Source organism: Leptosomus discolor, chromosome 5 (genome assembly GCF_034619465.1).
Source record: "Leptosomus discolor isolate bLepDis1 chromosome 5, bLepDis1.hap2, whole genome shotgun sequence".
Lineage (NCBI taxonomy): Eukaryota > Metazoa > Chordata > Aves > Leptosomiformes > Leptosomidae > Leptosomus > Leptosomus discolor.
Genome location: NC_141395.1, coordinates 60,205,279 through 60,220,055, shown reverse-complemented (window position 1 = coordinate 60,220,055; position 14,777 = coordinate 60,205,279). Strand labels below are relative to the sequence as shown.

The window sequence follows — 14,777 nt, the reverse complement described above, 5'->3', positions numbered from 1 at the left end:
TCCAAAAGGGACCAATCAACAGCAGCTAGAGCCCAACCAACAGTGTACAAATCCACGGCCAGGGATCCTCTGAACAGACAGACTGCAAACACCACCTGCAAAATCCCAAATGACTGACTTCCAACCAGAAAGCCCCAGCCCACACCTACGCTGGTTTTACAACTAACATGTTTCTAGAAGTCATAGTGTTACAATCCAGATAGGGCAAACCAGGGGGTCACATGGTTTCAAAATTCCCTTGGGCTAAATTAGGATGAAATGGCACCAAATGATCAGCTAAAATTTAAGAATGTTTTATTTGAGATAGAAGCAACTTAAGCATGAAAAGCATAACAGTAGGCTGTGGGTTTTATCAAAACCTTTTTAAAGGAGATAAGAAAAAGAAAGGAAAGGGAGAGAGAGAGATCCCACCACCCTCGGATCCTGTGCTGAGGCCAGGCACGGCCCCCCGGGCAGTGGGCACGCGCGAGGCCTCGGGGGTTTGTGCCTTTTCTAATCCAGTCCCACCCGTCGGTCTTGCCCGTCGCACCCCTCGAGGGCTGGTGAACCCTGTTCTTCTGCAGAGGCGCTCCTGGGGGTTGGTCAGGAAGGGCCGTTCGGGCCATCGTGAGCCCCTTCCTCAAATGAAGTTTCCATGACCTGTGCCCACACAAGGCGGACTGTCCCGCTCGGCGCCTCGAACGTGGAACTGCGCATCCCCCGGCACAGCCCTGCTTCCCACGCTGGCCGGCTGCTCCTCTGCCAGCCACCGTCCCACAGAGAACTCGTCCTACATCGTTGCTGGGGACAGAACTCCTTGACTGCAAAGTCTGAGACATTTAACTCTCACAGTCCCTCACACAGAGCAAGACTTGATTTTGCACAACAGACCCTGCCCTGGAACGCTAGGAGTGCCTCACTCGATGACAAGACTAAGATCTCTGTACGAGACTACACCCATTGAATTTGGAAAAGGAATTAGCATCCAAACACCCAGCCTCTGAGCACCCGCCTAACATTAAAATCCCTTTTTTCAGCATGCTGTTACAACCTTTCTAGCAACATTTTTAGCCAACCCTGATCCTTTTGAGTTGCTCCACTCAGGGCCCTGTCCAAAAGCAATAGTGCACAAAGATCTTTGAACACTGAGAGGTCCTTTGGACGTGGCTCACGCAGCAGAGCTCCACAGCAATACCACACTGTAACCAAAAGTAACCCCAAAACAGAAAGCTCTCTAGTTACATCCAGAGTTCTGCACCAAAGCTAATAAATGCCAAGTGGCAGGGCTTGTTCACACCAGAGGTTATCATGACTCAACAAATCATCAACCAACTACATCGACTCAAGCTAAACTGACAAGGCTGAAAATTTTTAATCACATTCCAGAAGATTAGTCTGGTTTTGCAAATTGTGCAAGCCCTGACTACAGCTGTGTCACAAGCCATACTTTGGACTGAACATTCTCCCTCAATTTTCTCAGTGTTTCAGGAAGGAAATAAACTGTACTTGGCACAGAGTGCACTGTATTAGTACAACCGGCACACAGCCAGCATCGGTCTATTCCCTGATCTATTCCGCTGCTTCTCATCATCCTACTTACAGCTCTTCAGATCTGCTTCTCTTCCTACATCACCCTATAAGGTAAGTGATCCAGAAAGTAAAAGATACATTATGGCCTCTTATCACCAAACAGCCATAATTTTGCCAGGATGATCCAGGAATCTCGCCCGTACAGTGCTGGAAGAGACAAGGGAAAGAGTAAGAACTGGAAATGCATACGGATGCCAGTGTCAGTAGATACATTAACAGGATGCGGTATGAAGGCAAATGTTCACGGTGCTCTATTTCCAGATTAAAAAGAAAAAAGTTGAACTATAAAGTTCATTAGAATAGAGTTCGTAAATTTTTGTTGTGCATAAACTCAGGGTGGGTGGGAGTGTAGTTACAGACTGCACAGTAGTCCAAAGGCTTAGAAAAAATCCTTTTGTACGGAAGATGTTAAACACCGCTTATGGTTATTACACATCCCATATTTCTGTGAGAAAAGCCTTCAGCCTAGAAGACTTAGTTGAATTCCAGCCTAGTTTTCTGATCACCTTAGTATCTTCAGTAAAAATCTAAGTTTATCCCACTTAGAGACACAGTGCATTTCCCAGAGAAACAGTAAAATAACTTTGGGCTACACGTACCTTGTGAAAAGTGAACTTTTATTTTTCTTATATAAACTTAAAATAGAAAGCTTATAATAAGGCTCACCTTTCATGCAGATTTTGAAAGTTTTAAATAAGCTAAAGAGAACAGATATTTACTCAGCTATGTCATTATTAATATTAGCAACTTCAACAGTCATATAACAACAGTTACGAAGACAGAATAAAACTATAAATACATTTGCAGATGTCTTAGAATCCCATTTTTTGGATAAAAGAAAAAATATATGGTACTGTAATAATTATAAAGCAGTAGATTTGTCAGTTGGAATAATCAAGATCTGGTCCATTGCCTTAAGGTCACTTGTTCAGTTTATTAGATTTGTTTAAAAAAACCCCAAACAAACAAACAAACAAACAAACAACACAACACAAAACAGCTAAGGACAACTGATTTTCTAAATCTGTATGGAACAAAGCTTTTTGCCTCTGACAAATCTGAATCTATTTCATCCTTCTCTTGTAGTAGCAGCACCAAGGAATACGATTGGAACTACAGACATCCACCACCAACTACCCAGTTACCCACTTATATCAAAAGGGTCAAACTCCACTGCAACACACAGCGCTGGGCCAGTAACATCAGCTGGGCAAAAGGCAATAAAAGATTACGGGGCCAATTCTTATGATGAATTGAGAGATCAGAGCATTCCTATACTTGGAAGAAAAGCCACATTTCTGGAGCCATACACTGTCTTACCAACGTCCATCAAATTTTGCACAGTGGATTCATTCAATAGTGACATTTTCTTTCACAGTGACATTTTGTACATGTGAAAACAATTATTTCACTACTGCCACAATATGTTTCTTCCTCTCTGACACAAGTGGCACAGATCCTGGTTTGCTGTGCTTACGACGATTCAGTTCCCTACAAACAAAATCCAGAAAAATGAAGTTCAGTAGTCAGCACAAAGACTTAACAAATACTAGCTTCCTCCTCAACCTACTAATGGAGACATCTTGCAATTTAAACAAAAAAACCTAATTGCTCTGCTTTTATTAATGAAAAGCCATGTACTTCCTCCTTCGAGAACTGTCCCTTTGAAAAATAAATTTAAAATTTCCTAATTTAGGAAAGTTTCAAAGTGAACCTCTTCTTGGGAGCTCAGCTTACTTGGTTTTTATGCCACCAGGATTTGCTGCTCAAGTTTGTAGTGTCTTTCAGCTGAGAAAGATGACTAAAACCCACCACTTTCTGGTTTTACTGTTAATTTAATGGCTACAGCAAAGTACACCACCTTCTGCTCCTAGGAATTCCAATATGGCAATGATCCAGGAGACAGAAAACACTCATCTTCTAGTCTGGCATTAACAAAAAAAAAAACCCAAAACAAAAAAACCCAAACCACAACAAAACAAAAAACCTCCACATGCCCAAAGAGCCCATTCTGTGTCCACTGCAACACTGCATCATGTCACACTTAACAGAGCATTGGGGCTCCTTCCAACATGGTATTTGCTCCCATTTCTTCAGTGGCCTTTGGGAAGCAGCCAGTCCTCACTGATACTGGCACTTGCCTGCATTTTCTTTATAATCAAAGGTTAATCGTTCAGTAGTTCACGATCATTTATTCAGACGTTAAAAGCAGCTCCCACTTGTCCCTCCCACACACTGTAGCTCCACCACTCCCATACATTGCTGCTACAGCACTGCAGCGATGCATTGCATTAAGATCAAGAGAAAACAAAGCCAGAAGAGGAAGACATACTTTCGCCGACGAGCTTCTCTCATGATACGTTGCTCCTTGATTTGGCAAAATATACTTTTAGGCAAGTGACGGTGTTGAGCTATGCGTCTGATCTTCGGGTGATACTGAAACTTCTCCTTCAGCTTCTGATTGTAATTCATAGCTGCCTTCTCTCGTGGTGCAAGCTATGGGGAAAACAACACAGACAAGCATGTTTTAGAAGAACAGGGATTTAATTGTCATGATTTTCTCTACAAAACAAAATTTTAACTTCTAATTCAAATAGCTTACTTCTTAGCAAATGGCTGTAACCATATGAACTTCAGAATTAGGGTAGGTTAAGTATCAGAAACTACAATTTCAGCAATACCCTGATGCGCAAACACAAAACATCATCACAGTTTCCAAGTTCAAGCAACTGAACTTACTCCTTGAAAATCAGATTTTAGTGTGCTGTAGACAAAGAGAAAATAGAAATAGCTGAAGTAAAACCTCTTTGATCGGAGTCTGCCTGCTTTCCTAATCTCTGATGATGATCAATTTTTGCTGTGAAACAAAGATTAGCAGGCATTTTAATCACCAGCCAGTGTAAGTACAAATGCTAAAAAACTAATTGTCTTCATGAACAGCTTGACAGACAGCTCTTTAGGTGGCCTAAATCTTACCCAGCACCTTGATCCATTAGGAAGCACAGCGCACATATCAGATTTCAAGTATTGCCTTGACTATATGGCACACAGGGAGTTCCAACTTTCATCACACAGATAAAAATATCTTAGTATCACAAACACATGAAACACACGTGAGCTGCTGTTACAAGAGACTTTAAATTTATCCATGTTTAAAATTACATCTGAGCCACCATTAATGACACTGAAAGTGAGAAATGCCTTTCCCTGACAGCTAACCTACAGAGGATACTTTTCTGTTTCAGCTTGGCATGTCTCCTTTGGTCCTAATGCTTCTTTATCAAAAGGAAAAAAATCTCTGCATGCTGTGCTTTTGTTTGAAGCGTGCACTGCATCACGAGGAATGTCAGTTTCTATATATTTTGGATTTGCTTGGATCTCTGGGAATTTCAGATGCATTTCAGTCTAGGGAGATTTCATATAAACAGAAAATCTGTTAATATTAAATATTAACAGGGGATAATGCTATCCTCGTCTTCCTGCCCAAAATACACACTATAACTCCAATATTTCAGACATCTTATAACCCTTCATATTCTCAAACAAGCAGTGGCACAAGTCTTTTGCCCTCCCATGTTTATTCCATCCACCACTACCTGCACCTAAAGTATCAAGGCAAAATAGTTCAAACAACTTCTATTTATTTAGCTTTGCAAATGACTCAGTTTCACTAATTTCTTATTTTCTCAAGAAAAATCAGAACCCGCATTTCAGATGCCAACAAAAAAAAAAAAATCAACAGTAACAAAACCAACAACTTCATTACACACAGAAATTTATAAATGTCCCTTACATTATTATGAAACATGCCTTTTCCCCCCCTTTGAAATCACCAATTGGCTATTTCTTCTCCACTCTGGAGGTCACTTTTAGAAGTGACTTCTGTTAATGTATTTCAGGAATTCTGAAAAAATTATTATCATACTCAAGATAATTTTGGTCTGAAACACCATTGATGGTCTGAAAGCAAATATTAATAAAACATATGGCAAAGGAGTTTTTCCTTTGGGACAATAAGGAAACCAGATACCAGATGCAGAATTGCTCATTCCTCAGAAAATTCTTATGCAGGCATCAGAGATACGTAATGCTCTTAATCTGTTTCTCCACACCCTCTTACTTGTAAAAAGCAAATCCTTCTGCTTTACTTATATTTATATTTATCATGACCTCCCAAATTGCAAAAGAGTAAATTTTACACTCTTAACCCACTAAAACTACACACCCCCCTTACTGAAATTCCTTTTAGTGAGCCAGTCCAAATAGCTGGTTCACTCTCAATAAATCCCAGGTGTTCCCACTCCGCAGAAAACTGCCAACATATTCCAAATTAACGAGCTTTTATTTTAATTAAATGCAATGATTTTCCTTTAATTTAAGAAGAGCAAATTGCTGCCAATTTAGTATAACTTTGATGATTCTACAGACAAGAGGTGAATCTGTAAATTAACGATACATCCAGGATATCTTACTTAAAAAACCAATATAGATTAAGAGGTTTGAGCGATTTCATTTTTACATGTAATGTGGTACACAGAAAGGCACGTAGCTGGTGACTTTCTGTCCAAGTACCAAATGCCAACGCCCTGTGTACCAGGCTGGGCTAAGTGCACCCTCATCTACACGATGGTAAAAGAAAATTCTGCAGTAATGACAAGTTTCTGTCTAGTTATGAGAGCCGGCAGACAGCTAAGAAAGCAGGCTGCAGTACTGCGTTGAGTTCCAACCTCTCCCTTGCAAGTCATTTTAGAAAGGTCAGTATAAACGGCTGAAGGCAACAACGTTACCTCCCATTCTGTTTTGAGCTAGAGAAGATGCAGGATTAGAGGTTTTGTTTATAGGGACTAGAACACTGCAAAATGATAAATTAGGATTACACGACATCGTAAGTAGAAGACATGCTCAAAGATGATGCATGACCCTTTTTTCACACATTTCAAAAGTGTATGTGCAACTTACTGCCTATATGATGGAAACAGAAATTACGTGGCAGAAAGACAGCTGATTTGCGCCACCACAGCAGCACTTCACAGCAAACATCTAGAGTGAAAAAGGGAGAAAAAGAACTCTAAAATGCAGCCAAATTGTCAGCAATAGGAAAATGTGTCCTCGAGTAAACTGCCTATGCTTCTCTCCTCCCTCCAGATGATGGAGGCTGGTTATTTTTCCCATCTAAGCAGAACAAAGATAAGCATTTTTCCAGAGCCCTGATTGAAGAGCTAAAACCACCTTTAACAAAACAAAACAAAAAAATCTCCTTTTTAAGAGGGCTGTATTTGTACTGTGCAATATTTGAAACACCTCACTATTAGACTCCTGTAATTCAGCACGAGAATATGAAATGGCTGTTTATCTGTCATGTCCAGGTGGCCTTCTAGATTACAGCAGACAGAGCAAGTTGCAACATACTTTTAGAATGCCAATGTATCCCAGCAGTTTTCTACAGCATAGCTTGTCTTTACTTATTTTTTTCCATTGCTCTGCTGAAAACACCTTTCTAAATCTATTGCCATAAAATTTATTATCCGTTGCTTCCTTGGACCAAAAACCTACGACGACTTTACATCTAAATGGATAACAAAAAAAAGAAAAGTAATGTAGATGTTAAGAGCACAAATCATAGCTAAAGGGATGAAGTTACACATACATTGAGTCACAAACCTGGAATGACTATGAAAAGAATGCCATGTCACACAATATCTGGTACTGCTTGTTATCTGCCTTATCTCACAAAAAGCAACTGTATACTAGAAGCAGACTGAAAGGATATACAATTACTTAGACAGTTTTGATGCCCTCCTGCTAATGCACTTCGCTAGATCAAAACCAAGACTTGTAACTGTACTTGCTATCTTTTTCAGTCCTTACTCAAAAGCTGTTATTCCTGCACTTTGTAAGAAAGCAGCAAACCTGTGCTCCACTACTGTTACACTCGCTTCTCACGCTAGATTCACACTTACTGAATAATTCCCAAGCAGAAAGTTTTCTTCTTCAATTATCCAGTGGTCTGTTCTAATTCCTAGCTACTTTGGAAACGTAACAGAGCCAAACTATGCAGCCGTTACTCACAGAAGCAATGCTGCTAAGCATTTACACTCTAAGAACTGCAGGTGTAGATTTTTTTATAACGTGTCAATACACTGAAGAACAATACAGCTTTTTGATGTTTTACTGATAGTTCATTGCTTTCACTACAATTCAAAAAACCCAATCTACCCCTTTCTTTGTATTAATTAGATTAATTCCGCTCTATTAACTGAAAACTACTCTATTACTGCTGCTTTTCCAGCCTTTTCACTCAGACAAGGCTCTATTTTCTTCCTTTCCTCAAAAGTCAAAGTCAACTTACCTTTTCAGAAATCCCAAGCCTCTGCAAGAGCACAGGTACAAAAGCCTCACACATACTTAACATGTCATATTTTATGTACACTATTTGAACAGCCTGGAGTATCACAGAAGTCTCGTTTAATTGAGTCTTTTGCTTCTGGACATGCAGAGCTAGATGTTTACTGCTTTAAAAATAACACCTGTTAAGTCCTATTTAACAATAATTATTTATTATTTAATCAACTTTTATTAAAAACCCGTGAACATGGCAAATTATTTTAAGCAACTTCTGCCCCAGCTCCAACAGAGAGATTAGGGTTTTGTTACCCCCATGTAAAACCCATGCAGACTTAACTGTCAGTGGAGTGGAGACACAGCATGCCTCTGGCTCCTCCAGACTTTTATCTTTACTTCACTGTTTCACTGATTTTGAATAACAAGTGCCATGCAAAATACATTAAAAACCCAAAAGAAACATGCATGTCAGAACTGATGACTGCTAGGGTAGCCACGGCTCAGAAAGTACAACTTTCCAACTGGATAAATGTTCATCAGTCACAACATAAGCACTATATATTCACTACAACATCCCTGGAACCCCGCAATGCTAAAAGCAAGTTAAGATTAAATACTCAAAGGAAAAAAAAAGTTTGATTACCATGTTTCTTTCTCTTTCAGGAGGCTGGTTTCCATCCACCCCCACCCCAAAAATACCCATTTTAAAATACAATGTATTACAAGATGTTAGCGTTATATCAGAAATACAGTGACCTTTGGATGAGTCATTCAATCAAATCTTCTCAGCGGAGAAAAACAGCAGACCAAGCAACTAAGCATTTAAGATATTCTGACACTTCCGACAGAATTACTGAATGTTCAGCTTTGAATATTCAAAATGTTCAAAAAATAGCCACAGACTATGGAAGAACTGGACATTTATAAAATAAGCAAGCACATGTCCACAAAGATAAGAACACCAATCCTCTAAATAGAAGGAGCAGGTTCTAAATAAAAACAGCGGAACCTGATAAATAGCCATTAACAGTTGCAACATTAAGAATCCCAGGAACTACCAGGCTGGATCAAACAAGGATTGGCCCAGTTGCCAGAATCCAAGCAAGTTTTCCGAGGTATATCCAAGAACATGATAAGCTACAAAGATTCCACTCTTAGGTCCTATTAGCAACAATTACTCTCTAAACATCCAAAAAATAAGATTTTATAGCGCTCCTAAAAAAAATTTTTTAACAACTATAGCAGCTTCGAACAGTTACCAATTTAATATCAAAACCCTGTGTCTTGCCAAAGTCAAGGCTTCAATAGCATCATACTTGAACACATTTCCACACAAGTCATGGGGATGTGAAACATTCTCTCTTCTTATTACAAAATAATTCTTTACAAGTTCATTAGTGTCATCCATGTGACATGAGAGCAGTTTTTCTATATAATTCACTATATCCCTTGTAAGTTCTTCCAGTATTTCTAAATAATTTTGCTTGCTTAAGATGTCTTTTGATGTTGTAAGGTGTTTTTTTAAGATAGGATGACAAGTTTTGTATTCCCAAACAAACAAAAACCTAACAAACAAACAAATCAAACAAAAAACCCCACATGCCACCTGACCTGAGGGCTACAGATATCTATTGACTTAGTTCTCTTGGGAGCTGATAGCCAAAGAGCTTTGACATAAATGCTTACAAACCCTCACACATACGCATGCTACAAAAGCTGTATTTGTGTCACCCTGCAACGGCAGAACCGAACCGTATGTGCAGCTTCGAAGAGGTTATGTCAAGCAGCCACTCTGTACTTATAATAATTAAAAAAAAAAAAAAAAGACAAGCTATTTCATGTAGGTTTCACTGTCAGGTCAAGGGAACATGAGTATTAATGTGCAGACCATATCCAACACCCAGCAGACATAATTGGTAGTGTCTATTTTTAGGCCCATCCCTGGCCAATTTTCACTGATGCAAATACTACAGAAAACAGCAGTGTCATTTACCACTCTACAATTTGAACACTTAAATAATGGCTAAGTTACCCTTTTGGTACGTAGTATTTCTACGACACAAGAGTAGTTGGGTTTGCCTATCACTTCCCAGAGCCAAGACTCCTTACTCGTTCATAAGAAAAGGAGCCAATGCCACCTAGTAGTCGACAGAGTGAATTTTCTGTTCACACCTGTAAATATAAGGAATAACTCTATATGAAAATGGCATTTTTCACCTTCTTTCTACCCACTTGTCCTTCACACAAAGGGCACAGAGTGAAGATGCATGTCAAAAATGCCAGACGATTCTGTTATGCAACATCTTAGAGAGACAGCATGCTTACTTGCTAAGAATATAGTGAATAAAGAGAGAAAATTTCAGTTTATACTGTAAAAGCAGGTGAAAAGGGCATTGCCATAAGCATAGGAATACGACAGTAGAACAGGTAATATTTCTGCCCAACACTGCACTGTCTACGCCAATTCAACATAAAAGTTAAATCAAAAAGTAAAGTCTATAACAAGCTTTGAAGAGTCCTTGAATTAGCAAGTATGGGAAAGATATTTAAATGATTCACTGAAGTACTATGTGGGAAAATCCCAAGAACCAATTCAGACCAGAAAAAAAAAAAATAGCATCCTCCACAAAAAAAAGAAGAGTTTATCATTAAAGAAATTCAACTTACATAGTAGTTTGTAACCACAAATAATACTGTACAGGCTACAAAGTTGTGGTGGTTTTTTTTTTATAACTCTATAGCAAAGATGAGAAAAATAACAGGACTTCCAAATACCTACGGCAGGCCATGGCATAAGACACACATGATGGTTTAGCTGTGCTACTCCGTATCCAGCGCTTCACAGTGCACAACAGCCCATGAACTATCCCACCGCACACTGTAGCCCGAAGTACTCCTACTGCTCCCATTCACTTGCCACCTCTCCCAGCTCCGCTCCACTTCCCTCCTATGCAGACACTGTAACTTGATGGCACTTCAGGTGACCACAAGCAGCCCTAGACATAACTACGCAATACATCCCTACCCTTAGGTGCACAATATTCTTTCCTGCATAACAGCTTCCCTCTCCTTCCCCCTCAATCTTTCACAAGATCGAGTTGAAATTCCCCCAAGCATTATTTGACAGCTATGCTGATGGGCTCAGAAAAAGCAATGTAAGCACCTCCAAAATACCATAACAATATAAAGCTACGTAAGGGATTACTCCCAGCGGACAAAGTGTCAAATTCATTCTCCAAAGTCATTCAATACTTTAATACAACTGTGCAGACGAATATATGCAAGTGGTAACTGCAATAGAACATTTTGGCTTGGTCTTTACATAAACATTTCAACAAGCATAACTGAAAAGTTATCCACCTAATTAGTCTGATGTCTGTTCTTACTAGGAACACTTCAGCCAAACTGACTTACATTTAATTAAATGGACTTCAGACACCACACTAGTTTGCCAACTTGGTATCTGAGAGTTACATAGGTTAATGACAAATCTCAGTTACTGTCCTGGTTTGAGTTAGAACAGAACTAACTCTGTTCAGTGATTTTACTTTCCAGCTAAGTCTAAGTAACTGCACTTTCTGAGATCAACAGCATGTTTTTCCAGACGGTGCCTCCTTCTAGAAGTGACAGCACTTGGTGTTTACAGTTACTACCAAGGAATGGTGTGCAGAACGGCTCTTGCTTATACTTGCTCCTACAGCAACCAAGGTCACTGCTAAATCTTGTGCCCCTTCTTGGAGTACCATAAGTGAAAGGGGTCATAACAAAGCAAAAGGTCCCACCTATGGGGAAAAGTGAACCAGACAGGTGACCCAGAACTGACCAACTCAGTATTCCATTCCATATGCATCATATTCAGTATAAGCTGAGGGATCACAAGGGTTAAGCTCTCTTCATCAATGGCCAGCGTCCAAGGAGGACACTGTCTGTTCTTTTCCCTTCAATCCCGACCCACGCATTGCTGAATCGAAGTTTCTGAATCCAGCTCCTGAATCCAGTTCCCATCTGCTGCTGAGTCCAGCCTGGGACTTCCCCAGCGCCAGCCCTTCAGCCTCAGTGGTGACATACCATCACGGGGGTGGGGTGTGGGTTGGGCTCAGTACTGGGTCTGTATATATTTAATTATTTTCTTATTAGTGTTACTATCTTTTCCTTTAATATTATTGTTTCATTAAAGCTGTTGTAGTTTCCTTTTCCAATCTCTAAGTCTGTCTCTCTTATTCTCATTCTCTCGCTTCTAGGAGGGGAGAGGGGTTAACGGAGAGCGTCTGTCAGCCCAGCCCCAATCCATGACAGTTACGCATCAGTGCAAATGGTATATTTTACAATGCATACGCTTACCACAGTATGAACTGCACATGAACCAGTTGCATACCAGTCAAAACTTTTAAAGGCAGTAACCCTAAGCTTCAGCAGAATAACTCACATATGGAAACCCCAAATTTATTGCTTTTTCTCTAGTGCAAAGGGATAAATTCTCACCTGTAGCACTCGGGTAAAAACCTCTAATCTAGTTTAGTTAGAACTGATGATTACAGTTAACATTAAACAAGACCTCAAAAAAAAGGTCACCTTGGGTAGCAATAACGAGGCATGTAATGTTATCATTATTATTACAAGCTGCAGTAAATGCAATGAGCTATACTGCGCACATCAGTTTTCAAATTAAATACAAATGTCTAACTACAATTTTACATTTTCCCTTCAGAAATGAGCTTCTAGAAGCTGAATAGGCTAACCAGTTGTAATAACAACAAAAATCCCCAAGCATCTTGTCTTGTGATAACAAAAAGCAAAATGCAACTCACCACTCCCAGTTTTTCAGAAGCATTAGCTTTCCACAGACGAATATTCATCTCATCTGAGCCACACAGGATATACTTGTTATCTGAAGTCCATTTTACAGTGATGACGTGCTGCATTCGTTTTGTATGATATACCTCCCTAAAGCAAAGAGAATGTTTTTAAATGATTCATCACCACTTTTCTCACCAACATTACCTTTCAAGTAGCAGAAAGCATTCTGTTCAAGGCAAAATTTATTTTTTACTTTTTGCTGTTCTTTTTTTTTTTTAAACTCTGACTTTTTTTAAATCTGATTTTTTTAAAATCTGACTTTTTTTTTTTAAACTCTGTCCTAATCTTAAATCTACAGATAGAGAGATTCAAATAAAGTGTGATGATTAGACTGATAAAGGACTACCTACGATAAGATACTTTTTAAATAAGTGCTTTCAGAGAAACTACAGTAAATAGCTAAAGAATAACTCTTTTTGCAGAGCATGCCACGGGTATACAATGCGATATGCATACTGTTCCCGAAGTAGTTTTCATTAATATGCTGTCACACTGATCACGCATTAACAGAATGGGACTGCAGAAGAATGGGTGCCAAAGAATCTGACACCACCACTACGAACAAGAACGGGAACAGTAAATAAACACCTCTAGCTGCCCATTGTCAGCTAGATTGGCTGCTCTTCATTGTGGTTCTCCTCCTTTCCCCAAAAATGGACTTCTTTATCATTGTCTATGGGACTTCAGAGGAAAAATTCTAAACCCTAAAAGAAAAGTCTCCAGTCCTGCAAACAAGAACTCAACAAGAAGTATCAGCTAGTAAGAAAGTTGTGTGTCTATTAAATCATAAAGTACATTTAATTTCTGCCAATCAATCAGACTCCTGCTCAACAAGTGCTGGCACTTGTTGAAAAATATTTCTGCGTGTTACATTTAAACAAATATTTAAATGAAACTCTTATCTTATTTTCATTAAGTATGTATCAAACAGCAAAACAATATTATTCATAAAGTTATTCTTTTATTTCTGCTATAAAAAATACAGGACTAAGTACACTTTTCTGGTAATTTTAATTATTTTTTAGCTTTCTAAAGGTGAAGAATAAGTAAGGCCTACTTATTGTCCACTAATACCCACTGCTTTGGTATATTAGTCACACACTGCAGCTTATAGACCATTCTCTTTCTTCTACCCGTTTATTTTTATGGGTAAAATCCAAGAAGTAATGGAAAGGAAGGGTGTAAACAACACCTGCACAAGAGCCATGGAAAAACTAGACTGCGGTTAAGCTGGAGGGGTTGAGAAAAAAACAAAAGCGATCAATAGATCACCTTAAACAAGCTTTTGTAAGCTTAACCACCTCTTGTAATTCACACTCAAGTGACACTCTACAAGAACAACCATGTGGAAGACTGAGCACGAGTTCCTTCAGAATAGCATTAATACATCAGCTTTTTACTGATGTTGATGTTTAACAGCGTGTGTGCACATATGCATTTTCATAAGCAGGTCTATGTTTACTTTCTTTTTACTATTTGGCTCAATAACAAAGCTTTTCTTCACCAACCTTTGAGACACTAAGTACTTTTCCTTTCCTTATGCTGAATTTTCAGCCTTTGCCTCTCCTGTTGCTATCACCAAAAGTTATTAAATATCATCCTCAGGGAAAGGAAAAACACAAAGCACAGACAAATAACCTGGTTTTTAAATTTATAATTTAAAAAAATTCACACAGACATCCAGTTCTCCATACCAAGAATTTATGAAATTTCATCAACTTCATAATAAATCTTATTTCTTATGGCTAATCGATTTCCTATTTAAAATTTTCATTTTAAAATAAAGTAGAAAGCAATAGAAGCTAGGAGTCTTTCAGACTGGTGGGAGATCAAAAGTCAAAACTGAAATACTTCAGGACCCTTGTTTATAGATACTCTTAACTGCCCTCTCTTTTCCAAGTGGGATCAGATCTTCCATTTGGATACTTTTCTCCATTCCACGGGATTAATTTCAACCATGCACTTCTGAAAAACCCCATCTTCTGAAGAATTTCAGGTGTCCCAGAATG

The 14,777-nt window shown here is 38.9% G+C and overlaps 1 protein-coding gene across 1 annotated transcript in view; it reads right to left on the bottom strand.

Annotated features, from left to right (window-relative positions):
• Positions 1-2,483: 2,483 nt before the first annotated feature.
• DCAF13 (DDB1 and CUL4 associated factor 13) overlaps positions 2,484-14,777 on the bottom strand; it is a 28,406-nt gene continuing 16,112 nt past the window's right edge. Inside the window, exons 9-11 of the mRNA XM_086465206.1 lie at positions 12,720-12,855; positions 3,902-4,065; positions 2,484-3,060 (exon numbers count right to left, since the gene is read on the bottom strand). Coding sequence (XP_086321332.1) covers positions 2,973-3,060; positions 3,902-4,065; positions 12,720-12,855 — 388 coding nt within the window. The 3' untranslated portion in view covers positions 2,484-2,972. The remainder of the gene's footprint in view (positions 3,061-3,901; positions 4,066-12,719; positions 12,856-14,777) is intronic.